Source organism: Ambystoma mexicanum, chromosome 9, assembly GCF_040938575.1.
Source record: "Ambystoma mexicanum isolate Mex_15411 chromosome 9, UKY_AmexF1_1, whole genome shotgun sequence".
Taxonomy (NCBI): Eukaryota; Metazoa; Chordata; class Amphibia; order Caudata; family Ambystomatidae; genus Ambystoma; species Ambystoma mexicanum.
In genome coordinates, this window is record NC_090931.1 from 359,037,049 (window position 1) to 359,062,777 (window position 25,729).

Sequence of the window (25,729 nt, forward strand, 5' to 3'; positions counted from 1 at the left end):
GGACGGACACGTGGGAGCTCGAGGGCTCCACAGTTAGGTGAACAGCATCTGAATCGGAGCTGTGGCTGCAGACAGTCTCCTCGTCTGAGACAACGGCGCCAGCAGGTGACTCTCGGCCTGCATTGCGCAGACCGGTCAACGTTTTGGATGCCTTTCTTTCAGGATCTTAGGCCTAAGACGTTTGCAGGCTTTACAGTGACGCTCGTCATGATCACAAAGGAGAAACCGATTGAATCAGTAATGGGTATCTTTCCAAGGGAATTTGCGGTTTTAAGACGGGCAGAATTTAAAAAGGCGTCCTCTACAGAGCAGAGGGAAACGGCAGCCAGACCGAAAGGGGAGAGAAGCGGTAAAGAAATGGCACAAAAGAAGTCAGAACGAACCAGGCCCACTCTCCCAAATGTAAATGCCAGGCCCGAGGGAAAAGGCCACACTGATAACAGTCACTGAGCAGTCAAGAATGGATCGTCGGCGGACAGGATCAGACAAACACCCGTAGTCACGCAAACCGCCAAAGAACAGGAATCAGCAATTTAAAACTCTTACAAGCAACACATTATGTGTGACTGACTAGTTAGGCGGTAGAAACAATCGATGGGACCTCGACGCGTGAAGGATCTTGGGTACACACGTCACGTTAGAAAAAGTATTACAATCACGACCATGTCAACTTCCCTTTTCGATCTTAAAAAAAATGCAATACTCTGCGATAACCACTAGATGTCGGACTGTACACACCATGCAATTCTAAGCAGATTCACAAGCCTCAGAAACAAGGATAAAAGAATCTTAACTTCACTGTAAGGAACAAGTTACTTACCTGTAACTGTTCTCCAGCATGGGTCTGGTATGGATTCACATGCTCATGAATAAATCCTCGGTAAAAGAAACAGTTTCACTTACAAAGTGTCTTTCGCCTATAAACCAATCACTGAGCTCTGGGTGATACTGTCCCCAGCCAACGACTCTCTAAGCATCTCCCCTGGCAGCCGTCTTTAGATTTGGTAGCACGTAAAGTGGCAGTATGACCAAGAAAAGCCACCAAGGGGCAGGAGAGAGGGTTCGCATGTGAATCCATGCAAGACCCATGCAGGAGACCAGTTATAGTTAAGTAACTTTCCTTCTCCAGCATGGGGCCCGACATGTATTCACATGCTCATTCTCAATATGCTCTTCCACTACCCTCATTTCGCACTTCCCTCAAATCCTTCCTCCTCCAATCCCCACCTTGAAGCCCCCCTGCGTTCTCTATTCCCCTCTGTCTTTCCCCTCTTCTAATCCCTCCCCTCCCTTACCACCTTCCCTTTCTATTTTACACTCTCCCTTCCTTCTACACTCACTCGATCCTTCCCACCCCTCCCTCTACTCTCCTGTTCCCACTCCTCCCCCCGCTCAGTCAATTGCTCTTTGCACTTTTTTGTTGTTGAATGATTTAAGTTGCCACTTTCCTCACATTGTTATTTGTTATTACTCTGTATTTTGTTGTTCCATTGTACAGCGCCTTGGTGTAAAGCGCTCTATAAATAAAATCAAGAATACACAGTAATACATACACAACCATGGGAGATGGCAAAGGTCAACAAAAGCAATTAGTCTTACCTCCTCACCAGGCTCACCTTCAAGCAAACAGGTTGTATAGCACTTCTTGGCTGACCCTGGACTCCTCTCTGGAATCCCTGGTGACGCAGTAGAATTTTGTGAAGGTGTGCGTAGACCTCCACATAGCAGCCCTGCAGAGGTCCAGCAGAGGCAAACCAGACAGGAATTACGTTGTCGCAGTGATCGCTCTGGTAGAATGGGCTCTCAGACAGCCAGCGTTCGGTTTGCAAACCGGTGACAATGAGTGATTCAGCCGGAGAGCCACCTGGAGATGAATGCCTTGGACAAGGCCTTCCCATGGTTCACAGGACCAAAGTTCACAAAAAACTGAGACGTCTTACGGAAAATCCTTGTGCAGGCCACATAAAACTTCAGCGCTCGAGCCACATCCAGCGAGTGCAAAGTCCTTTCAGCCGGCGACGAAGGCGTCGGAAAAAACACAGGCAACACCAAGGGTTTGTGGGGATGAAATTCCGACAGAACCTTGGGCATCAAGGAGGGTTGCATTCACAGCACCACCCTCATCTCGTGGAAAGTAAAATAGGGCCTGGATCTCAACCACCCTCCTGGCAAAGGTGATCGCCACGAGAAAAGCGGTCTACTAAAAAAGGAACTTGAGAGGAGCCGGATGCATAGGCTCGAAGCGGGCCCTCATGAGCCCAGTCAGCACCACGTTTAGCTCCCACCGAGGGGAAGGTTCCCTCACCAGCGGGTACAGTCCTTTGATGTACTCCTTGACTAGACTGACCAAAGACCATCCCAGATGTTAGATAAGATTTTCATAGAAATGGTAATTCTTCCTGAACTGTGTCAACCCCAGAACTTTGCTTTACTGGTGGGATATTTTTCCATATACCTGAGTGGGAACCTTTTTCCACACCCACAGAATCTTATACTCTTATGCGTGTCATTTTCTATACTCTCCATAGTGCCTTTTTAAAGTTATCCTCCTTCATAACTTTTTTGAAATGTGCCTGTTGCTGGGTTGCCATAGGGGCTCCCCTTTTAACTTTCTTTGCCTAATCTTGAGAGAACTGCAGTTCAAGGGTAGAAAGGATCTCTGGACCCCTTTTACATTTTATTTGGTGAAGCCAGCACACCCCACCTTGTGTAGTGCTGGGGAGGTCCAATGTATCCCCTTTCACACTAAAACAAACAATTGTTACAGGAACAAGCTTACCTTAAATGGCTGGTGGCAGCGATACCTTTTATTAATTTGGTGCACCTTTACCAAAGGCTTGTTCACAGCTGCAGTAACGGCACCCAAGGGTGCTTATTTTACCAAAATGCCCCTCGACCCACCTCTTTTTGCCATTTTAGTGCGTGTCTCTTAACACCCCCGCCACCCAGGAAGCGAAATTCCTTTGTGTGATTTTTATCTTCAGTGGGAGTCCGCTGGACTCCCTGCCCAGGCTCCAGTCTATCTGTGAAAGCAGGAAGCATGGGAGGAGTCCAAAACTCTGCCGCCCTTTGGCTTCCTCCTTGCCTGAATTTGGACAAATCCCAGTGGGGGGGCTGGCTGTCCTTATTGCAGGGGGAGAATGCAGCAGTTGTGTTGTAATTCCTGTTAAAAACTGCAAACCTGGAGACTGAAGACAAGTCGACCACTGGAACTAAAACCGAAGAGGACGATGGAAAAGCGGCAGAGACGATTTCCAGCAACCGGAGAGCCTGCTGGCTAACCTGAGCCTGCTGTAGCCCTTCCTTCCAATCGACCTGGGGACTCCGAAAACGATTACCCCGACCCAGAGCCTGGTGAGGCCCAAAGAATACCTGCATTTTGGCCATCCCACACCATGCTGCGACCTTGCGGGGCTGCAATACCCCAATACCCTGGGACCTCAAGCCATTGCGCAGTGCACAGTCTTCAGAATTCCGAATCTCGCTGAAATTTCATGGGCATCCTGGTGCATCTTAAGAGACACGAATCAAGTCCAAAACGTCCCCTCACCAGAGTGCTGGCCCTTTGCAACAGCAAGAAATCAACCGCAATATTCTGTCTTCTGTGCTCCTGTAAAAAGACGCCAAACAGCAGAATTCAGCTGTGATGAAAACCTTGTCTAATGCCTTCTCAATTGATCCCTGCTGCAAAATTGCTTCTGAGGTCCTGTTTTCAGTCACCAGGACAAGGAATCCACCGACTGGTTATTTGGCTGCAGATCCTGAAGTTCTCCTGCTGCCAAATCCTCAATGCTGAGGTACTGTGTTGGCTTGGGTATGTACTTACCTTAAGTCTCTTGTGATTCCTGCGAAGTGTGGGGTGTTTTTTGTGCTTGGAAGGCCTCTCGTCCAGTTCACCCAGTTCCACTGCTGGAATCCTACTGGGGTGTCCTCTGTGAAGCCCCTGGACCCTCCTCTAACTCCAGAAGTAAAATACTTACCTTTTTGCAGAGTCTTCCTAATTAACTGACTTTCGCTACTTAACAACCTATCCTGACACTGTCCGTTGCACACTAGATCCTAGTGACCCTTGATCTGCCACTGAGCACTCATGCTCCAAGAATAAGGGAAAGACCTGAGGGACTGGACTTTTTGCCTAGAAAAGAGAATCCGTGTTTAAAAGTCACTTGAAAGAGTTAGTAGTTAACTAACTCTAAGAGTGAAGTTAAAAACATTCTTACTTACCTTGAACGTGTGCTGCACTATTCTCAAAAGTTGAACATCTTTCTTTTTTTACAAACAGTTTTGCCATTCCAACAGAAAATAGATGTAAGGGTATATTTCTCACCTGTAATTTGGTTATGCCTCTTCCCAAAAGTCATGTGTTGAATTCACCAGATTATTCCTGTCAGGATCATTTTATGAGTGTCCCGCAACTGGGTCTTGCTTCCGCTGACTTGCGGTTAGCCTGTGCAGATTAAATCTGCATTAGGTTTTACCTACCTAGAATAACCAAGTCATTCAGTAAAGTGCAACATAGGGTTTTGCTTTCCCTGTGCTATTTTAGACAGACACAAAAAGTGTCTTGGGTTTATACCTGCCCCAAGTTGCTGATCGCACCTTGAAAAAGTATATGGATTTTACTCACCTCGAGTTAGCTGTGTGCCATCCAAAAATAAGAATTACTGCTTATCTCAATCTGTTTCACAGTACGACTGTCAATACCCTCTCTGATTTAGGTTTTACACAAAGTAGTATGGAACCTACACATGCCAAAGGCCGAATACTTGATTGGATAGCCGACCACAACTGCCTAGCAAATATCACCAATCACTCACCTCTAGCCTGGACCGACCACCATTTGGTATTGTTTATGCTTTCACCTACTCGACCCTTACCCCCTCCACCCCCCACCCCTACCAGGGCCCCCCCTACACTCACAAGAAACAAGAGAAATATTACTGCAGAGAGACTTATCCCTAACATACTCCCCACCCTCAACTCACTTTGAGAATTTGGACCCAGAGACTCTGGTCGAAGAATATTATGAAATTATGGCCACTTCGCTGGATCATATTGCCCCCCTCTAACTTAGATCTAGCAAGCCTAAATCGCACCTAAACAATTGGTTCACACCTCTCCTTAAAAATGTAAAGGTTGCAAAAAAGAAACTGAGGCCATTTGGAAAAAAGTCCCCTCAGTAGCCAATAAACAAACTCTAAACTACCACCCTCTACAAAAAAGAAATCTACCTTGCTAAACGTACTTCTTTTGACTCCCGGATATCCAAAGCAAAATCTAACACGAAGGAATTATTCTCCATCTTGAAAGAAGTGGAAACCCTCATAGCCCCATTAGATACTTGCACCAAAGATAAAAACTGGTGTTCTGAAATCCAAAACGCATTAGCCAACAAGATTGCTATCCTCCAAAACAAAATAACTCGTAAAAAAGCTACTCTAAATGATCCCCCCCCAATCCAAACCACCCGAGAAATCCAATCCACCTGAGAAACCCACTCCAAACGAAACCCATCGCTTCAACTTCTCTAAAGTGACTACATTAGAAGTGGAAAAAATCATCTTGTCAGTGAAAACCTCAAATTGCCAGGGAGACCTCTGCCCAGCACAGCTCATTAAAGATGCCGCCCGTGACCTCTCCCCTTTCATTACAAATTTAATTAATGCCTCCTTCGCTGGCTTCATCCCCTCAAATCTCAAACAATTCTGGGTGCTCCCCCTACTAAAAAAACCTACACTTGACCCGGCCACGCCTACTAATTACAGACCCATAACAACCGTACCCTTCCTTCTAAAAACCTTGGATAAGGTCGCCTATATAAAAATACAGAGGCACCTGGAACACCACCACCTCTTAGGAGCGAGACAATCAGGCTTCCGGCCCCAACACGGGACTGAAACTGCTCTCATCGACCTGAAAGCACAAGTTGATAAGCTCAGAGACAATGGCCAAGCAGCCCTACTGCTCCTCCTTGACCTCTCTGCAGCTTTCGATTTGGTCGATCACTCCCTCCTGTGCACACACCTCCACAACTCAGCCCACTTCTCGGCCAAGGCTATCACCTGGATCAGATCTTTTCTCAAGGATAGAACCATGAGGGTCTTCTCACCTACAGCGGTAGCAGGCCCTATACCCATCATGTGTGGCGTGCCACAGGGCTCCTGTGTCTCCCCCACATTGTACAATATTTTTACCAAGCCCCTTTGATGATTTGGATCATCTCGGTATCACCTACACCAACTATGCAGATAATACTCAGATCCTCTTCCGCTTTCTGGAGATTATGAAAAGGATTTGGCCTTGGTTAATAGAGTATACATCATCCAGGCATTGGTGGCCACACATGGGCTATGCCTGAATACTAAAACTGAACTCCTCATCTTAGGCACCTCCACTACTCTAAAGAAACGAATCCCTGCCTATAGTTCCTTCCTGATCGATGGGAACAGCATCAAAGTGGGACAAGTAGTTAAAACACAGGGCTTTACCTGAACTCTAACTTCACTCAAAAAACAGGTAAACTCCTTAGCCTCCTCCACAGCATATACGTGCAAATTGATCCGCACTGCCAAACCCTTCCTGTCAGACGCTAGTTGCCTCACCATCACTAGAGCCCTCATTCTGTCCCGCCTGGACTACTCCAATGCCCTCTATCTGGGATCCTCGAAAGCCACCACTAGCAAACTACAAACTCTTCATAATAATGCTCAGAGCGGCCTTGGCCATTTCTAGAAGAGAGCACATCACTGGACACAGCCAACAGAACTGGCTCTCTATCAAAGATATCACCCTAAAAACGGCATCCCTCACTCATAAATCCCGTAACGCCGCCCCTACCTATCTGACAGATTCCATAGACAGTCCTCTGAGAGACCGATAAGAACAGCTTACAAGGATTACCTCTCTATCCCTAACTTTAAGCGTTCTACAATAGGGTGTAACAGCTTCCCAGTGCAAGCAGCTAAGTTGTGGAAATCACTACCGCCTACTCTCAGAAGGGATCTACCTTATCAAAGCTTCCGATTGAAGGTAGTCTCATGGTTGAAAATAAGCATCAAACTCACGCTGGTGTTTAACTTGCCCCACCCATACCTGCTGCACACTCTGTAACCACTGTGCTTACCTGTATATATGTACATTACCCTGTGTTTTATTTTTATTGTGTTTATGCATATCTTATGATTGTTGTAACTAAGCTTTGCATATCCATGTAAAGGCTGCGCCCTGTTACCTTAGGGTATGCTCGCGCATCACAAATAATAAACCAAACCAAACAGATCTCAAAAGCATATTTAAAGATTACTTCCTTAGATTTTACTCACCTAGTATAACTGTGCGTTATCAAAAAAAAGTTATAGGTTTCTACTGTACCTATAATAAGTGTTCCACTATTCACAACACTTATGCTGTCCAGTAGATTTGTTAATGAGTGTCACTTTGCAACTGGTGGGGTTTACTACCCTTGAATTACTGAATGTAATCTGAAAGTAACCATTGGTTTTAACTCCCCCAATAGGTGCGACCTATACAGAATGTATGAAAAGGTTTTGACTTCCCTAGAACTACTGTTAGGTGTTCAAAATAAGGTTTATGCTTTGGTCTGTGTACCATCAAGCATAGTATTTTGTGTGACTGATTCCATTATAATCTGTGATCGTACTTATTTACCCCTAGATTTATCTGAGCCAACTTGTTTTTAACCCCTTAACTGCCATGGGTTCCCCCCCCAGTGCCAAGGCCTTTATTAATTTCAGTATTTAACCAAGCAAATTATTCCAACATTTTCTCCTTCATTAACCTGTAAGTGCCACCGACGAGCCGGCTCGTCGCTGGCACTTAAGGGGTTAAATAAATCATTTATTTTTACATACATAGTGTTCAGTGTTTCTTTGGACTATTAGTATTACAATTTCATTTGTACTCATTTTACAGCCCTCTCTCCCTCCTAAGATAAGCCTGGCTGCTCTGTCTAGGCCACCCTGAACTCAGGTGATACAGCCGTATACTAAGAGTGGAGTCTTGTACTGCCTCAGGTGAATGATTTTGCTAGGCCCTTAGTTTTACTTCAGAAAAACTGTCCTACACCGGAGACCTGGTGCAGCGGAAGATAGCCGCCAGACGCACTTTGATGCAGGCGTGCGCCAGCCCCAACTTAGCCAACGAGAAGTACAAAGAACTTGGGAGGGGTGGGTTTTTGGGGTCGTGACCCTCAGAGGGTTAATTTTCTGCGACCAGCACGAAGTCGTGAAACGCTTCCATTTGTGCCTGTAGCATTTAAGAGCCCCCCGGCAGGTCGTACCCACCGAACGCTAATGCTGCAGGAGCCAGGCATTCAGGTTCAGCGATCCTGGGTCGTGGTGCAGGATTACGACTCCTTGCCTGGCGAGAAGATCTGCGACTACTGGTAGCTTGACTGGAGGCGACGCCGACATGCTGATAAGGTCTGGGTACCAAATTTGCCTCAGCCATGCTGGTGCGATGTGGATAATCCTGCACCGGCACTGTCTGAGTTGACTGATGACTCAGTAGAGGAAACTGAGGGAACACTTACAGGAACAGACCTTCCCACATGAAGGAGAATGCATTTCTATATGCTCTCCAGCTGTGGGAACCTGCTGGCGAACCTCCTGCACTTGGTGTTCGTCGCCGCAAACACATCGATCTGGGGTCTTCCACACCTGAGGACGAGGTTGTCCACTTGATCCTGCCGAAGTTCCCACTCAAGTCAAGAGCGCAGCTCCTAGCTCATGGTTTGTAACAGTGTTCTTTACTCCCACCAGGTGAAAAAGGAATGAAACATCCCCTGGGCAACGGCCAGGGCACAGTGCCACAAGTCCTGCGCCTCCCTGGAGAGCGCTGGGGATCTGGAGCGTCCCTGCTTCCTGATGCAAGACATTGTGGTGGTACAGTCTGTGAAGACCCTTACCACTTTGCCCTCGAGACTGAAGCAATGACTTGATGGCCCAATACACTGCTCGTAGTTCCAGGACTTTGATGTGTAGCTCCTCCTCCTCTGGCAGTCACAGGCCTCTGGCGTGGAGACGTCCAGTTTGGGTTCACCAGCCATCCAGGGAAGCGTCCGTGGTGACAGTCTCCTGGCACGGAGGGCTCTGGAAGTCTGTGCCCCTGGCAATGTTGGAGAGCACACCCCAAAACATTATGCTAGACGGAACTCATCGAGCACAATCCTGTCCTTGAAGCTTCCAGACACCTGTATCCAACAGGCATACAGGAATTTCTGGAGGGGGTTGCATCCGCAACCTGCAGAGCCTGATCAGGTAGATACACTACATCATGCCGAGCAGTGATTTTATGGTCCTCACCATGGCGATCTTCAGTGCCATCAGTTGTTGCACCTTGCCCAAAATGGCTATTTTCTTCTTGAGGGGGCCGCCAGGCAGGAAACCGTGTTGAGTCTGGAGCCCAAGAATAGCGCGTCTTGCGATGAAATCAAGCAGTACTTTGGCTAGTTCACTGAGAACCCTAAATCTGTCAGCAGCCGGCCCGTCCTCTGTGTGATCGATGGCAAGGTCCCTTGACTTGGCACTGATGAGACAATCATCGAGGTATGGTACACATGAAATCCCTGTAGGCGCAGGTGGGCCACCACCCGAGCCAGGCACCTCGTAAAGATTCTGGGTGCCGACTTCAGTCCGAAGGGAAGAGCCTTGAACTGGTAATACTTGCCCTGTACAACGAAGCACAGGAACTTGCGATGTTTTTTGTGAATGGGGGTGTGGAAGTACGTATCTTAGATCCAGCGACGACAGGAAGTCTTCCTCTTCCAGTTGGCCGAGCATGTGCTGCAACGTGACCATCCTGAATTTTTGGGACTTTATGTACTTGAGTCGTCGTAGATCGAGAATGGGCCTCCAGCACCTTCTTACTAAGAAGTATCTGGCGGAAACTCCGGAGCTGCTTCGGAACCAGCTTCATCACCCCTTTTAACCTTTTAATTGCCATGGATTCCCCCACCCCCCCCCCTAGTGCCAAGGCCTTTTTTGGTGATTTTGGTATTTCGCCATTTAATGCCTACTAACGTTTTCTGTTTCATTAACCCCTTAAGTGCCAAGAACGAGGTATCTCATCCTTGGCAACAAAGGTAATCCCAAGAACGAGATACCTCACCCTTGGCACTTAAGGGGTTAACAAGGACCGGACCTCCAGCTGCAGCTGAACGTTAAGTTGTTCCTGCCAGGCCACCGGTGGTATCCGTGGACACTTCAGCAGAAACTCCAAAGAGTTTCCATGGACAAGGGCGTCCAGCACCCATCGATTGGTGGAGAGGTTTTCCCACATGCTGACAAAGTTCGCCAGCCGGCCTCCCACCGGGGTGCAGGGGTGAGAACAGACATCTTGGCCGGTTCAATCCTGCTTGGAGGCTGGCAAACTGCCTTGGGAGCCTTGATGACGACAGTGGCCACCAACGAAGGCCTTGGAACGACCTCAGTATGCTTCCTGGGTCGAGGAATGGGAGGGTTGACGATGAGAGGGCGATCCTCTGCCGAAACCTTTTGAAGATCTGCCAGACTTCCTTCATGTCCAAGAACCTCGTCTGAATTGCCAGCCTAAAGTTGGTGACCTTCAGCCAGCCACAATGGCTGAGGCAAACCCTGTTTCACATCTGGCAGAACCCCATGTCAGCAATGTCCAGGGCCATGGTGATGGTGCGGTCCAACGCCACCTCACCCTCCTGAAGGATCTCCATTGCCTCGACCAGTTTGTCCTCTGGGAGGAAATCCAGTAGTGGGATACCAACTAGTACCACAACTCCCAGTAGTACCTGGCCACGATAGCTCAAGCGTTCGCCGCCTTGACCGTTGTCACTGCTGAGCGGATTACCTTTCTTCCCCTCGCTGTCGGGGGGAACAGAGGCAGAGGGTGGCGGGTTGGCTGACCTTTCATGCAAACTCCGGCACCCAGTATTTCCTTCTTCCGCCGATTTCTTTTCACCGGGGATTGGGCAGGGTTTCAGCAGCGCCAGCCCCTCATCCCAGACATCCTTCAGGAGGGGCACTGACCAAATGGTCTTCCTTTTCACCTCCCGGCATTGATAAAGAAAGCCCTCCTTTGTGAACTGGCAGAGTTCTGATGCCTAGGTGACCATGGAGTGGAAGAAGGAGAAGCCCTTGGACGCGGAGAGAGGTCATTGGTGTCTGTTGTCGCCATGTTCGCCCCTGTATGCCTGGGGTGGCCCCCCCCCCCCCATGTGTGGCGGCTGGTGAGGCAACGTAGGGTGCTGCTTCCTTTTCTTAAGCGTGAGCCGGCCCCGGTGTCAACTGGGTTGGCACTGGTAGTGCAGTCGGCATCCTCTTCATCTCCAACACCAGCATGTGGAGAGTAGAGTGTCATGCAACAAATCTCTGGGAAGTGCCGGGGGAGTATGCTCACTGGGCCCAGCACCTATGTTGTCGTCCCAGTCGTCAACCCCTCCAGCGGCAACCACCTCTGATGTTCCAGTCATCATGCCAAATGTCTTCTGGGATTGTGTGGACTGAACCCATGTGCTCTTCGTCGAAAGAAGACATGCCTGTACTGTGGGGTGAAATATAGGCCCTGGATGCCAGAAATGAAGAGGCCAGAATCATTTATGAATGCTCACTGAAATAGAAGGCCAGCGCAGAAATGAGGTCTGACATAAGGCCTATTGAACCTAAATCGTAAAGGAAAGAAAGTGGGAAAGATATGCATAATGCATTTTAGGAAGGAAAAGGAAGACATGTGGCTGACAATCCATGCAGAGCTGCACTGACAAAGAAACCGCAGTGCACAGCATCTTCAATGGGATACCGGAATTGTGCCAAGTAGCTAAACAGAGAATTGCAGGTAAAATAAGTCATTTTCGTGTTTCCCCCCATACAAATAGACAATCTGTTAAGCAAAATGCTCACTAGACTTTACAAATGTGTACATGGTTTCTGCATACAACCACCTTATACATATGGACAATTTAGAAGTGACTCATGTATTTTAAAACTGTAAAGTCTTATAAGATGCTGTGTAAAATTACAATTATGTGCCAGTTTAAAGGCTATTTGTGGCAGGGCACATACACGGTGTTAGGGAGAATTCTCAGAAATTTGCTAATTCCCTCCACCTTAGAGCAACTTTGCTGGATTTTGAGGACTTGATTTTTTTTAAACCTGGAGAGAGCAAGACCCTTCCTCCCCCCCACCCCCACTCATGTATTTTAATGTGATTTTGTACACTGTTTTGGTTTTGGAGTGTGACAAACTCCATAGGCATCACCTTTTACATTGTGTCACACAGTACCTTCAGGGCAGTGGCACAGGGAAGTCTGTTTTCCCAAAGGTTTGAATACCTTCTCTGGGATAAACTATTGTTTCCCAGAGCAGTAAAGTGAAATGGACTTTATTCACATTTGTAACTTTCTGAACCCAGCACACACTATCTTATAAAAGGATGAAAGAATGGGAAAGAACTGAATAAAAGGCGAGTCTTTTGACTTGGAAGGCAGAGTCGACCACTGGACGAAGGAACCGAAGAACCACCCTAAGAGCATGCCTGCTGCAATTCCTGGACCGTTGGTTTGCAAGGTGAAGCCCAGCAGCAATGGTGAAACGCCAGGTTCGCATCGACAGAGAAGCCCCTGCAAGGACGACTTCTCCCCTTGAGTTGGTGGGACCAATCAACTCCAAAGTAAGCCACCTGGACATCCACCTCGGGGCTGGTTGAATTTCCACAGAGTTGCTGCTGAAAACCGTATAGCCAGAGAGAGGAACACCAGATTGTGTGCGTTGCTTTTAAGCTGGCCTAGAGCCAGTGGCGTAACAGGCGCTGGGGGCCCCCCTGCAAGCCATGCTGAGGGCCTCCCCCCCAACTCAGCAACAAATCACGAGTCGTGCCACACTTTGGGCCGCCCTAGATTACCACGCTTGCGCAAAACACACAAACGTGTTGCTGAAGGTGTATGCCACACACTGCACTAGGAGAAAGGTATAAATGCGTTTTAATGAAATATACAGCACACTGAGAAAAATGTACTAAAAAGCCACAGTGTTTGCTATGGTTGTGTAGGGTAACAGCAATCCAAAACATGCAAGTCACCAACAGTGCACATGAACATTAATGCTTTGCTATTAAAAATGTCATGCCACAATGAAAACATGTCCAACAGGCTGCACAATGTAGACACACAACATTACAGTAACATTAAGACATACCTAGACTGGTTGCACCAAAATGCCAGTTGAAGCAATAAGACTCTTCAAGAAGAGAGCACACATTCAAGCCTACGTCTCTACGGCCTCTAACACAGTCAAACTCTTTAAAATCTGTAAGGAACTGGCCAATCCTGTTGCGGTTTCTACCTCTCCTGTTCCCTCAACAGGCCCTCTGTACGGCTTTGGCCTCTCGCTTCTCCGCTAAAACCCAGGACATCCTGTCCACTATCTCCTCTTCCTCTCTCAGCCCCCCTTTGGCCATCTCTCCCTCTCCTCCTCCTTTCTCCTCTTTCTCTCTAACACCTGACACGGTTTCTATACAAGTCCCATCTATGGAAGGGTCATCGAAACAGGTGCTGGTCTGCTCCTCCAGAACCGCCAAGCACCACATTAACACGATCCAGCCTTGGCCGATTTCTGTAATCATTCTTTTGCCACTGGAACTTTCCCCTCTCCCAAATTCTTGGAAAAGCTGGCCAACTGCCAGCTTACACTCCACACGGAATCTGTTGGTTGTCTCCATGACCATCAGTCCGGCTTAAGAGCTGCCAGAGGCACGGAAACTTCTCTCCTGTGAAGATCTGATCTCTAACCTTGATTCCAGCATTCCTTCTGTCATCATCCTGGAACTTTCCTCTGCTTTCAACACGGTCAACCACGCCATCCTGATCAATTGACTGAGAACCTGAGCATCATGGATCAGGCCCTGGAGTGGCTGACCTCCTTCCTCTTGGACCGCCCCTCCCAGGTCCAACTTTGTCCCTTTCACTCTTCCACCTCTCCACATGTGTCGTTCTCCAGGGCTCTATCCTCTCACCCTGGTTTTTCAACCTCTACTTGGCCCCTTTGATCCACCTGATCTCTACCTTCTCCTCTAACTTAGTGTTGTGGATGACACTCCGCTTTCATTCAGGCTCCCCTCAGCCTACTCTCCTCTCGCTCATTCCTGGTGTCATCTTCAACTCCATCTCTTTCTCTCCTCACATCTCAGACGTTGCCAAGAAATCCCACTACCAGCTGCACCTCCTCAAAGGAACTCTTCCATTTTTCACTTTCCACCAGAAGCTCACTGTCTCCAGAGCTCTGCTTCTCTCTAGGCTGGACTACTGCAACAGCCACTTTCTCAATCTGCCTTCCTCTACTCTCCACCCTCTGCACCTAATCCAGAATAGGACTACGAGACTTATCCTTGGCCTCAAGCCTAGGGACTATCTCTCCACTGGCTCTCGTTGGCTGCAAGGATCAAGTTCAAGACCCTTTTCATTGTCCACAAGGCTTTCTGGGGCGGGTATCTGCACTACATCCAACACTATCTTCCAAAATACCTTCCTTCTCGAGCCCTAAGGGTTAGATACTTCTCCAGGCAGAGTGTGTGTGGGGGGGGGGGGGGGGGTAGATCCTTCTCCCCTGCAGGCGCCTCCCTCTGAAATGGCCTCCCGGACCCTCCCAAACTTGAGCCGGTCCACCTGAAGTTCCGGAAGCAGCTTAAAATGTTCCTCTGCTCTTTCTCTCTCTCCCTCCCCTGCTGACCTACCTGTCCGCTGTACCAACTGGTTACTTGGCTACCCTCGGTCTAACCGAGTGCAGGCTCTTCCTTGATCAGTCACCCTTGCACTGCCTCCAGGCCTACCATGCAGTTAGAGGCTGTAGCTGTAACCCTACAATCCCTTGTTCTCCTTGCCCTACCCAGAGCCGCGCTGGCCTGGCAGCACTTACTCAGAGCATTGCTGCCCTGTTTTCCCCTCCACTCTCCCTTGCACTCCCCCCCCCTCCCTTTCCCCTTCTCGCACGATCTGAATGACACAAGGCTTAGTAAGATCGTTTGTCGTGTCCTCCCTCAGTTTTCCTTGTCTTGTTGTGCCTAAAAACAATTGTGTACAGTTGCGTCATATATGACCTATCATAACATTTTATCACAAATGCCCAGAAAAATATACAGTGCCACAGTAAAAAACCGGCTAGACTGGCAGAATCCAAATGCCAGTCTAGCCAGGTAATTACACTTAGCAGCACTGCTTTATCAGAAATGCCCAGTTAAAAAAGTCATACCAAACTGAGGAATGACTAGACTGGCTGCACCAAAATGCCTCTCTAGCCACTAATACCACATATCATGCCTGCTTAGCATGGACATGGACGACCATTATGATTTATTGCACAACCCACCCCCCAACCCCAACACCTCCGTTCTCCCTCCCATCCCCTACCCCAACCTCCAAAATCAGCTCATTGGCCCAGAATTACCTCCACGTCCCTCTTCCTTGTCCCAGTGCTTACGTATGAGGCTCCTTGCCTCACTGGTAAGTACTGGAGGAAGAGTGGGACTAGTAGTAATGAAGATTACAGATAGCCAAGTCAGGCATTATCTTAATGTACCTCTACCTTATCCCAGTACTTGTGTATGAGGCATAGTGCCTCAAACACAAGTACTGCCCCATAAACAAGTACTGGGATGAGGAAGAATTGGGCTAGGTGTAAAGAAGATTACCAATAATTAATCAAGGCATTAAACACAAGTAGTGGTGCAACACCATTGAGCTGACTGGGCCTCAGCACTCCACCCCCCCCCCCCACCCGCCCCCACTGAAATTGTGGGCTATGTTGACTTGACCTGCCTGACCTTCAGAGCAGTTGCCGGACAGAAAAGGACACAGATGTTAAACGGCACCTGGGTTTTGCCATTAACAAGGGCCCGGCCCAGCAACTACTAAGTACATCATTTCACTGTTAGTACCTGCATTCAAATGCCAAATTTTTGAAGCAATTGAAATTGTGATGTGGGTTTAGTACTTGCATGCCAGGGAAGTGATTGGAATGGTAGAGCGGAAACAGGAGACCAGTCATTCTCACAGCAGCCCATGAGTGGGTGCTTTCAGACCTAAAGGGGAGAGGTAACTGCTTGTAACATTGAAGCTGCACTTAATAGTCTCATTAAAATGCGTAAAGAAGTTAGATGACCCCACACAAATAAGTTTGCTCCTCCCCACCACACCTGAAGTTAGCACCTCTCCCAACATTTGAAAAGTTAGCCCCCCTGAAATGTAGGTTTTGTTGCGCCCCTGAACACAAGCGCACACTCACACCATTCACCATATATACACGCACACATAGCCATCCATATATTTAAGTGTGCAACCTTAGGGTATTCCATAGACGTGTATAGTAAAAAAGGAGCAACAAAAAAAATAAAACTCTTTCCTAGCACCTATAGAAAAATAAACTTAAAAACATCCCCGACTGCTGGTCATAAAATAAACAACTTAGTGTGTTGACATGCAATTTTGTGTCTCTCCTTCGGTCTCCTACTGAATGGTCATCTACTTAGTAAAGCATACATCACTCAACCAGATTTGCAGGGTGAACTAAATTGCATTCCTCCCAGCAAAAATAACTTCCTTAAACATCAAACGATTGCTCAAAGCAAACAAAGCGCCATCAGAATTTTCCAAGTGGCCAGCAGGTTAGTACGTACTGCAGGCCTTATGAAAGGAGAATGCAAACAATACAATTACTGTCTACTTATTTCTTTGACAAATGATGTATTTGGAAAAAAAAAAACTGAGAAACATTGTGCAGATACGCAGCGAAGGCAAGCAAGACGCCTTGAGCCCAGAGGTCCGGTGGTCACACAACAGGAGGCACGTGCGCCATGTTATGTACTGTGAGCAGTCTAGGATAACTGAACCAGGTCCTACAGTTGTTAAAAGAAGAGGGTTGTGCAGACCTAGACTGAATTGCGTTGGTTCTGGGAATTAAAATGTGATTGGTAGAAAACAGGATTACAATACATTGCTACGAGTTGTGTAGCAGATATATCGAGTATTTACGAAGAAATATTAAGTGGTGGCTTACACATGACTGAATTACTAAACAACCTTATTAAAATCTGTAACCTGCACCACCCTAACCTTCACAGAAGTGCTATTTTTAAAAATGTCTAGACAATCTGTGTTGCCAAAACTTATCCACCCACTGAGCAACGTCTACCACTAGAGTCAAGGAAAGCTTGAAGGAAGCCCTGCTGCGGATCAGTCTCCTGTGTCCCCTGAACACAGAACAAGAGAAACATTCATAATACTCCATATTCTTTGATAAAGCTAATGCACTATTAACTCTGACCCTCACTGACGTACCCACCATTATGTCCTACTAGCAAGCACCTTCCAAGGAATATTTGAATGCAGAGCATCTTCTCTTTATAGAGACCTCTGAACATGCATGTGGGGGGTACATTTAATGGACAAAAACAACAAAATGTAACAAACTGGGGTAAAAAGGACAGTAGGCCATTGAGGGCAGGGTGATTCAACCTGCCCAGTAGATCATCTTGCTAGTGTGCTTCCGACTCCGCTCCAGCAGTACTCCTTACAACATGTTCAACCATAGAGTGATCTTACCGTCAGAGTTCTGATCCTCCTCCTTCAGTTCCTTAGGTGGCAGAGCACAGGTATAGTTTATGCCATCATGTATCCAGCCTTTCTCTATGTACAACCCTGGTACCTCATCGGAAAACAGCCAGTACCTGTAAAATAATTTCTTTTGTTTAAGAAGAAATCAGAATTCTAAAGATTCCATTGATCAGCACATTGGCCAAAGCATAGAAAAAGGCACAGGGAGTACGTAGGTGTGAAGTGAACCTATGGTTCTACCAAGTGTACTGCCGGATACCAGCCTATGATACCAGCCTAGGATACTTGCTTAACTGTGTTTGAGGCTCTATTTTCGATGAAATAGCAATAGTCATTTACAGCAACTAGTATGAAAAGTAGTTTCTCTAATCAAATTTACAACTAATTTATAAATTGAGCACCAGTAACCATCCTGAAAATGGACTTGCCTGTTGTGGTTCCGATCCGTGCCAATGGGAGACCTGCGAAGCACCAACTTTGCTTTGGCAATACCCTCATGGAATGCCTTTTCCGCTGCAGCCCTGTGTTTACGGACTCTCTCCTCCTCTGCCTCCTTCTCCAGTTTCTCTAAAGGACAAAGAATGGAGAAGCATGCAGTTATTTTGCCTTTGAATAGAATCATGTAACTAGTAGTGATGGGGTTGCTATTAAAGATTAATGCAGAATAGTAAAGTCAACCCACTTAACTTGACCAAACACCAAACCCAAAACAGCTCATTAAGTGTCCATTCAGTCCAAGGTGGTGGGCCATCTCTTGTGCCTTCAGGAACATAAACAGGGAAAGTTAACTTCTTGGTCGTGTTCCGTCTAAACTAGAAGTAACAGATTTGCACCACAGACCTGTCCAGAAAAAGCACCTAAAGATCACAGAAGTATTTTATTGTATTGGTCATTTATAAAGTGCCTTTTACCATTAGTATAGTCTCAATGTGCTGTTAGTGGGGTAGGAATTGGTGTAGTCCTACTGTGAGAATACACAAAACTTATCTGCTTGTTATTAGGTAACTCACCTTTAGGTATAGGTCAGTACTACACAAGTTGGTAGTGTGACTGAGCAGCCAGGCCCATCTCAATAGGGGTAAATGTGAGCTCTAGAGTTATACAATTGAAATTCGTAAATACAAGTAGCCAAGCAACACTTAAACTCAAGGTTTCGGTTATAGTTATTTATTTAACGTCAGTTTTAAATAAGCAGTCTTTAAGGAGATTTGATGTAACAATTCAAATACACTTTAAAATTACTTTTCAGAGGGAAATAAAGCAAGTGGATAGGCTTTTCTCACACACACACACCGAGGTGACTTCAATCACAAGGATGGAATTTGCATTTATATATCACACTAATACTTTTGTAGACTCTAGTTGCAGAAAGGAAAGAGTTGGGGAGGTATAAAGTTTAGAACAATTTCTCAGCAATTGTGAGGACAACTGAATCCTCCAATGAAGTCTAGATCAGCCTTTCCCAGCAGTACCAGTATACAACAAGCTACTACCTATGAGGGACAAACAGTATCAAAGTCAATGGATTTAGAAGAGTGCCTTTAGGGAGCCAGGACAGCCAAAATAGTTTGGACACAGTCTATGGAACTGATGCACTTCTTGGATAAAAGTCTTGCAAAGTTAGAGAGTTGAGAAAAATCACTTGTAGGGTCACAAGCTGTTAAACTTGTGAGAAGGGAGTTTACATCAACTCGAAAACGTTAGCCAATGCAATTCCCCAGAGAGAAAAGCGTGGCCAAGTACCCCAAGCCTAAACAGTACCACTGGTTAGAAGAGTGGTCCAGCTGGATTGTCTTGCTACAGCGGTGCAGACCCTGGTTCCTGAGTCTGTCGTGCGGACAAGAGGTAGGACGTCTGGAGGGCTCCTGTGGCAGTATTCGGGAGGTCGTCTGCAGCTTTGAGATCTTTTAGGTTCAGCGGCACTTAGCGGTTTCATCGCTTAACAGCACCGATGCGGATCTTGGACATCCTTCACCGCCCCCTGTCCTGCACTATAGTGAGGGGACCCTGGACCTTGAGGTCCCGCTTCTGGGAGGCTCTGGAAACTTCTAGCCGGATACGTTCTGTGGCAAGCGTTGCACTCTACTATGGATACTCAACCACTGGCATTGGGCTCCCGCAGCAACAGAGGCACAGCATGTCAGGGGGTGGTTCAACGCAGTTCGTCTCGAGGTTAGTTGGTCCCACTAACCCAAGGGGCGAAGTCGCTCCAATCCGGAGCCTCTCTAGGTGAAAAAGTAGGACTGCACAGCAGCAGGGCTTCAGGCAATTCAAAGGTCCAGGAAGCTTTGTTCACGGTTTGTCAGGCGTTTCTCCCAGTGGTCGACTGCCTGTAGTCCCCAAAACCCTCGCCTTTTAAGCATGTTTCTCCCATTCATGCACAGCCTAAGCTGTCAATCACAGCAGGGTGGCTGACTTGAAATGACAGCCAGCCAATCAGGACTAATTGCACGCAGGCATTCCTAGAGACAAAGGACACGGGAGTTTCAGGACCCCTCCCTCACGTTGTGTCCTTCAAGGACTGAAGCCTGCCAAAGGCAAGACAAATAAAGGGCTCAAACCGGTCTCATCGCACAGAGTAAAACCCAAGACCGACCTCACGAACAGAAAATGGCCTAAAAAAAGAAAACCAGGGCCATTTTGACAAAATGGTTACCAATGAGTGCTGGAATGCAGCTCAGAGTTCACTGGGTGCCTTTACTGCAGCTGTGAACAGCCCACGGTAAAGGGGCACCAAATTAATACAAGGTATCACTGCCACCAGCCATTGAAGGTAAACTTGTCCCGGCAACAGAATTGTTACAGTTTTAGTGTCAAAGGGGATACATTGCCTTTCCCCAGCACTCCACATAAGGTGGGGTGTGCTGGTTTCACCTAAAAATGTAAGCCAAAGATCCTTTCTATCCTTGGGAAATGTAGTTCTCTCAAGGTTAGCAAAAGTTAAAAGGGGAGCCCCTAGGGCAACCCAGCAACAGGCACGTATTGCCAATAAGTTGTTAAAGATGATCACTTTAAAAAGACACTATGTAGTGTCAAAACATATGACATCCATAAAAAAAGAGTTAAAGATTATGTGAGTGTAAAAAGGTTCTCACTCACTGAGGTATTAAGGAAAAATATTCTACTATCCTACCGGCAGTAGAGCGAACGATAATTGCATATGCTTGGATGCTCCAAGGGATAATCCTTACATCCATGGAAGGAAAGTGAGTGAAAGCCTTTAGACGATTGGAATGGTTTCATATACAAAGACTTGTGCTTTCTACCCAGTTACGCGGCACTAATTGTCTGTAATCTACTTTCCAAGTTATGAGCCTGCTCGAATATTTCTTGAAATTCTGCTGCTCCCAACACTTAACTCTGCACCATAGCGCTCGTTGCTTGCAGCGGTCCTACACTTGTCGAAACCTCTGGCTACCTGCCTATTATAGTGCGCAGTGGGGTGGCGGGCTACTTGGGCAAGGAGCGATTCTGATTGATGGAAACTTCGTCCCTGCCTGTTAGGCAAGATTGTATGCAGTACCCTGTGGGAGACTGCACCAGCCTTTTCCTCTTGGCAATAGTTAACACACCCTTTGGTACAAGCATATACTACACAGGTTGGTAGAGTGACTGAGAAGCCAGGCTCATCTCAAGAGGGGTTAATGTGAGCTGTAGGTTTATAACAGATTCACAGTGTCAGGTTTCCTATTTTTGCACTGTATTTTGTAATCAATTCCCAAGTACCCTTTTAATCCTTAACTTTCATTATAACAGAGGGAGAGTATCCCAGTTCAACATGGTGGTAAGGAAGCAGGGGTTTGATTGGTCATTAGTACACAGTAAGGTGATTGGAGAACAATGAGACAAGGGAGCATCAGCAGGATTCTAAACTGCCTTTCATTGTCACACCTGAAGCAGGAAGGTCCTGTTTCTTATTTAGTCTAAGTTTTGGCCCAGTATAAGTTTCCAGAAGATAAAATATCTTGGATATGAGTCAGCTTTCGAGTATAACCTTCGTGGGACAAGACAAGCGGTCATTTTGGTGGGAGCGCTGCGCTCTAGAACTTTAGGAAAAAAAAGACTACTTGCAATTCATATATTTTCAAGAAGAAGTTGAATCAGAAGGTTAATGAACAAGTTCTAAAATATAGGTTACGTATTTAGCTATGTTTAGGAATCAAATTCTTCAGAGACTTATGTAAAGATTCTGCAGATTGGACGTTAATGTGGTGTCTTTATGATTTTCTGAAGCGCTTTACATTTGCTTGCCATTTCGTTCTGTTTAATATTGCAGTTTTGATATTAATGCGCATGTATTATTAGGAAGAGGTGTCTTGATCAAACACTTCTTTCATTATACGTGTAGGAGAGCCACTTTTTATTTCCATGTGCGTGTTAACTGCAAGGAAGAATTTTTTAATATATTCATGTCTAATTTAGCAATGTAATTCAGGAACATGATGTTCTTTAAATATGAACACTATGAGCATAGTATTTTGAATTCTATGTAATTTTGAAACTATTCTTTGAAAGAAAAGACATTTAAACATTTTCACTAAAGTAAAGAAAAGGTTCATTTGAAAAGAAGATTTAATCTAAAGATTTATCTATCAATTCAAACCAGCAATTTTAGAACTCTTTTGAAAAAAAGACTTTAAATGGTTCCCACAGGAGTACAGTCACAGTTGACTTTGCTCTAAGGAAGAAAAGGACATCAATCATTTTGGAAGTGAGCTATTAGGTGTCTGACAGTTTGAACTTGCCATCTGCTTTCCTAGCTTCCATGATTTAAGGTGAATATACATGTGGAACCATTTATTCTGGAAGAATTCAACTCATAAAGCATCTACCAGTTAACTCAAAAAGACAATTTAAAGAATTTGCAACAATTATTGTTTATGAGTAAAACGTTTTCATCGATTCTAAAAGTTTAAGAACTATCAAGGAAACTTCTTAAATACAAGCCTTTCAGATCTCAGAAAGGCTAAACAGGTATACATCTTTTCTAGGGGAACTAGGTGGGAGAGAGATATTTTTAGAGAAAGTAACTCTGTAGTTTTCTCGCCCTCTGCAGGTGCTCAGCTGTTTTGAGACAGAGCGACCGACCTGTGTTCTGTTTTTATTTTCTCCCACTTCCCCTTTTGCTTCTGGGTTGTGGAGACTTCTGCTGTGATCTTCAGTAGTTGGCTGCACATCTTTGGGGGGAACTGTGGGGCCAGCAGCTTCCGTGGAGAAAAGAATCAGGACCTGACACACAGTGACAAGTATGTATGTTCTGTGACTTGGCATTTATATAGTGCTCTATATATCATTGGTATGACCTCAAAGCGCTGGTAGGTTGAGCGCCCTCAGGAACCGTAGTTCTGGTCAGTAGAGTGTGTCGTAGGGTCGTGGTTGCACCAGATGTTTGCAGCTGATGTAATTGCCGGATGGTAGCTGCATCCTAGCATTCGGTGTGGTGCCGACCATACAAGTTGGATGTGTGAAGTCTGGTGGGAGGACACTCAGACTGGGCTCTGGCTGAGTTAGGCCTGAAGGACGCATATGTGAGCTACTAGGCCAGAATGTGCTCTGCTAGCTGCTTGTTAAATCGGGTGATGTGGTGTTCATGGGGTCGTATTCGTATGTGAACAGCTAGGCCGAATTAATACAGGTATAGCTGTGTTCTAGTTGAATGATGGTGTATAGTAGAGAGTAAGGGTAGTGATATGATAGTTATCCAAACACTTGCAATCAAGGTTTCTTGATTAAACAACTATATATTCAAAATTGTCAGTTTAATAAGCCTTCTTTGGAAGATAGCAAATATATGTAACAAAAATATACTTCAAAATACACACTTTCTTTAAATCAGTAGATCCCCATTAGAGATGGCACACAGCCATTTCCTACACCCTGAGGTAACTTAACTAGGACACTGGACATGGATATATCACTAGCACATCAGAGCAATACTGAGGTTGTCAAAAATGGAAAAGGGAATAAAAGAATGGTTAAAAAATACTCGCAAGTACTTTCGAACCCGCCAATGCAAAGTAAATTACCCTTTCCCAGCTACACAACTCATCTAATGTGTGACTTTTGTTGCGGGATAGTGAAAGCACAAAGTCAGGGGTTGGAAGAGTCTTTCAAGGAGCCAGGACAGCCAATGTGAATTGAGCAAAAGTCTGGGTGAGCTGAAGCACTTCTGGTGGGTAAGCAAAAATCACTGTTGGGCCATAAGATGGGAGGCTTGTGAGGGGAAAAGCTACAAACAACTCTGCACAAAGGCAACCAAGACAGGCAAGTACCTCTTAGTTAACAGTACCTAGGTCAGAGATATAGGTTCCAGCTGGCTTCTGTTCCAGTTGTAGTATTGCAGAACCTGTTTCTGGCCCTCAGTCGTGGGGACAAGAGGGAAGACGTCTGGGGACTCCTGCACTACGAATTAAAGGTCGGCAGCAGCAATGGGCAAACTTCAGATCAGCAGCACTTCGCGGTTTCAGCTTCTCGCGAATAGCACCACTACAGTTCTCGGATACCTTATGGGCTTTCCTCGCATCTCGGGTCCAGCACTCTGTTGACGGTGGTTCAAGCTCGGTCAGTCCTGCTTCATGGTAGTCCGGAGGATCTTCCTGTAGCTCGGGTCCGACTTTAAGGTGGGCTACTCGATTCTGGTGTTCCTCTCCCTGGCAATCGGTTCCTGCAGTAGCAGAAGTACATCCAGCTCCGAGAGGATGTCCAGATGAGTTTGTCTTGTGTTATGGCAGGTTTTTCTGAAGTCCAGCTAAGGGCTTAGTAAAACAATTCAACCGAGACAGTACAAGACTCCACTCTTAGTATAAGGCTGTACATGGTAGCGTAGACAGAGCAGCCAGGCTTATTTTAGGGGGGAGAGAGGGCTGTAGAATCAGTACAAGTGAAATTGTCATACAAATGATCCAAAGAAACACTGAAACACTATGTAAAAATAAAGGATTTATTTAAACATAGGTAGGCCCAGAAAAATCTAGGGGCAAGTACTAACATTATATGAAATCACAGTATAGAAATACAACACTATACTTGAAAGTACACAGACCCAAGTATGACCTTATTTGGAACACCTAACAGTAGTTCGAGGGAAGTCGAAACCTTTTCATACACATTTAGTATAGGTCAAGGCTATTCTTGGGGAGTAAAAAACCAATGGTTACTTTTTACAATTACATTCAGTAATGCAAGGGCAGTAGGCCCTTCCAGTTGTATAATGTTCTCAGCACAAATCACTTAAGTCAACTGGACAATATACTTTTGATTAATAGTGAAACACTTATTCTAGGTGCAGTAAAAACCTATAACTACTTTGTCATAAGTTGTACTAGGTGAGTAAAACCTAAAGATTTTATATACAATTACAGGTGCTTTTGAAATCAGGGAACCCCAGATTGAGGTAAGCAGTAACTCTTGTAACTTATTTTGGATGGCACACAGCTAACACAAGCCAAGTAAAACCCACATACTTTGTTTAACCTCACAATGGAGGGGGAAGTAAAATCAAATATTACACTTTACTGAATAGTTATTGTAGGTAGGCAACAACCTAATGCCGACTTAAGGACAGGCTAGCAGCAAGTTAGGGGAAGCAAGACCCAGTTGGGGACACTCATACAATTATCCTCAAGGGACTAATCTGGTGATATCAACACTTTAATTTTGGGAAGAGGCACAACCCAATCACAGGAGAGTAAAATATCTTCACATTTACTTTCTATTAGGCTGGCAAAACAGTGGCTAAGGAAGAAAAGATGTTAACCATACTTTTAAGAATAGTGCATCACACATTCAAGATCAGCAAGATCTTTTGTAACTGTTCACTCTTAGAATTACAGTTACCAACCAACTCTAAGTAAGTTACTTTTCTAGGAATAAATTCCAATCTCTTGAGTCTTTCCCTTATTCTTGGAACATGTGTTCTCAGTGGCAGAAGGGGGTCACTAGGACTAGTGACCAACAGGCATTTAGAGTTTGAAGAGGGTCCAGGGGCTTTGCAGAAGACACCCTAGCAGGATTCTAGCAGTGGGACTGGGTGCACTTGAGGGACCTCCCAATCACAGAAAACACCACTTAACTACACAGAAATCCTAACAGGCTTAAGGTAAGTACATACCCAATCCAACACAGTACCTCAGCATT

General features: G+C 45.9%; 1 protein-coding gene across 1 annotated transcript in view; it reads right to left on the bottom strand.

The window, feature by feature from the left end:
* The window catches only part of BAZ1B (bromodomain adjacent to zinc finger domain 1B), a 769,492-nt gene that overhangs the window by 508,171 nt on the left and 235,592 nt on the right, over nt 1–25,729 (bottom strand). Inside the window, exons 8-9 of the mRNA XM_069614785.1 lie at nt 18,022–18,160; nt 17,582–17,706 (exon numbers count right to left, since the gene is read on the bottom strand). Of these exons, the coding sequence (XP_069470886.1) occupies nt 17,582–17,706; nt 18,022–18,160 (264 nt within the window). The remainder of the gene's footprint in view (nt 1–17,581; nt 17,707–18,021; nt 18,161–25,729) is intronic.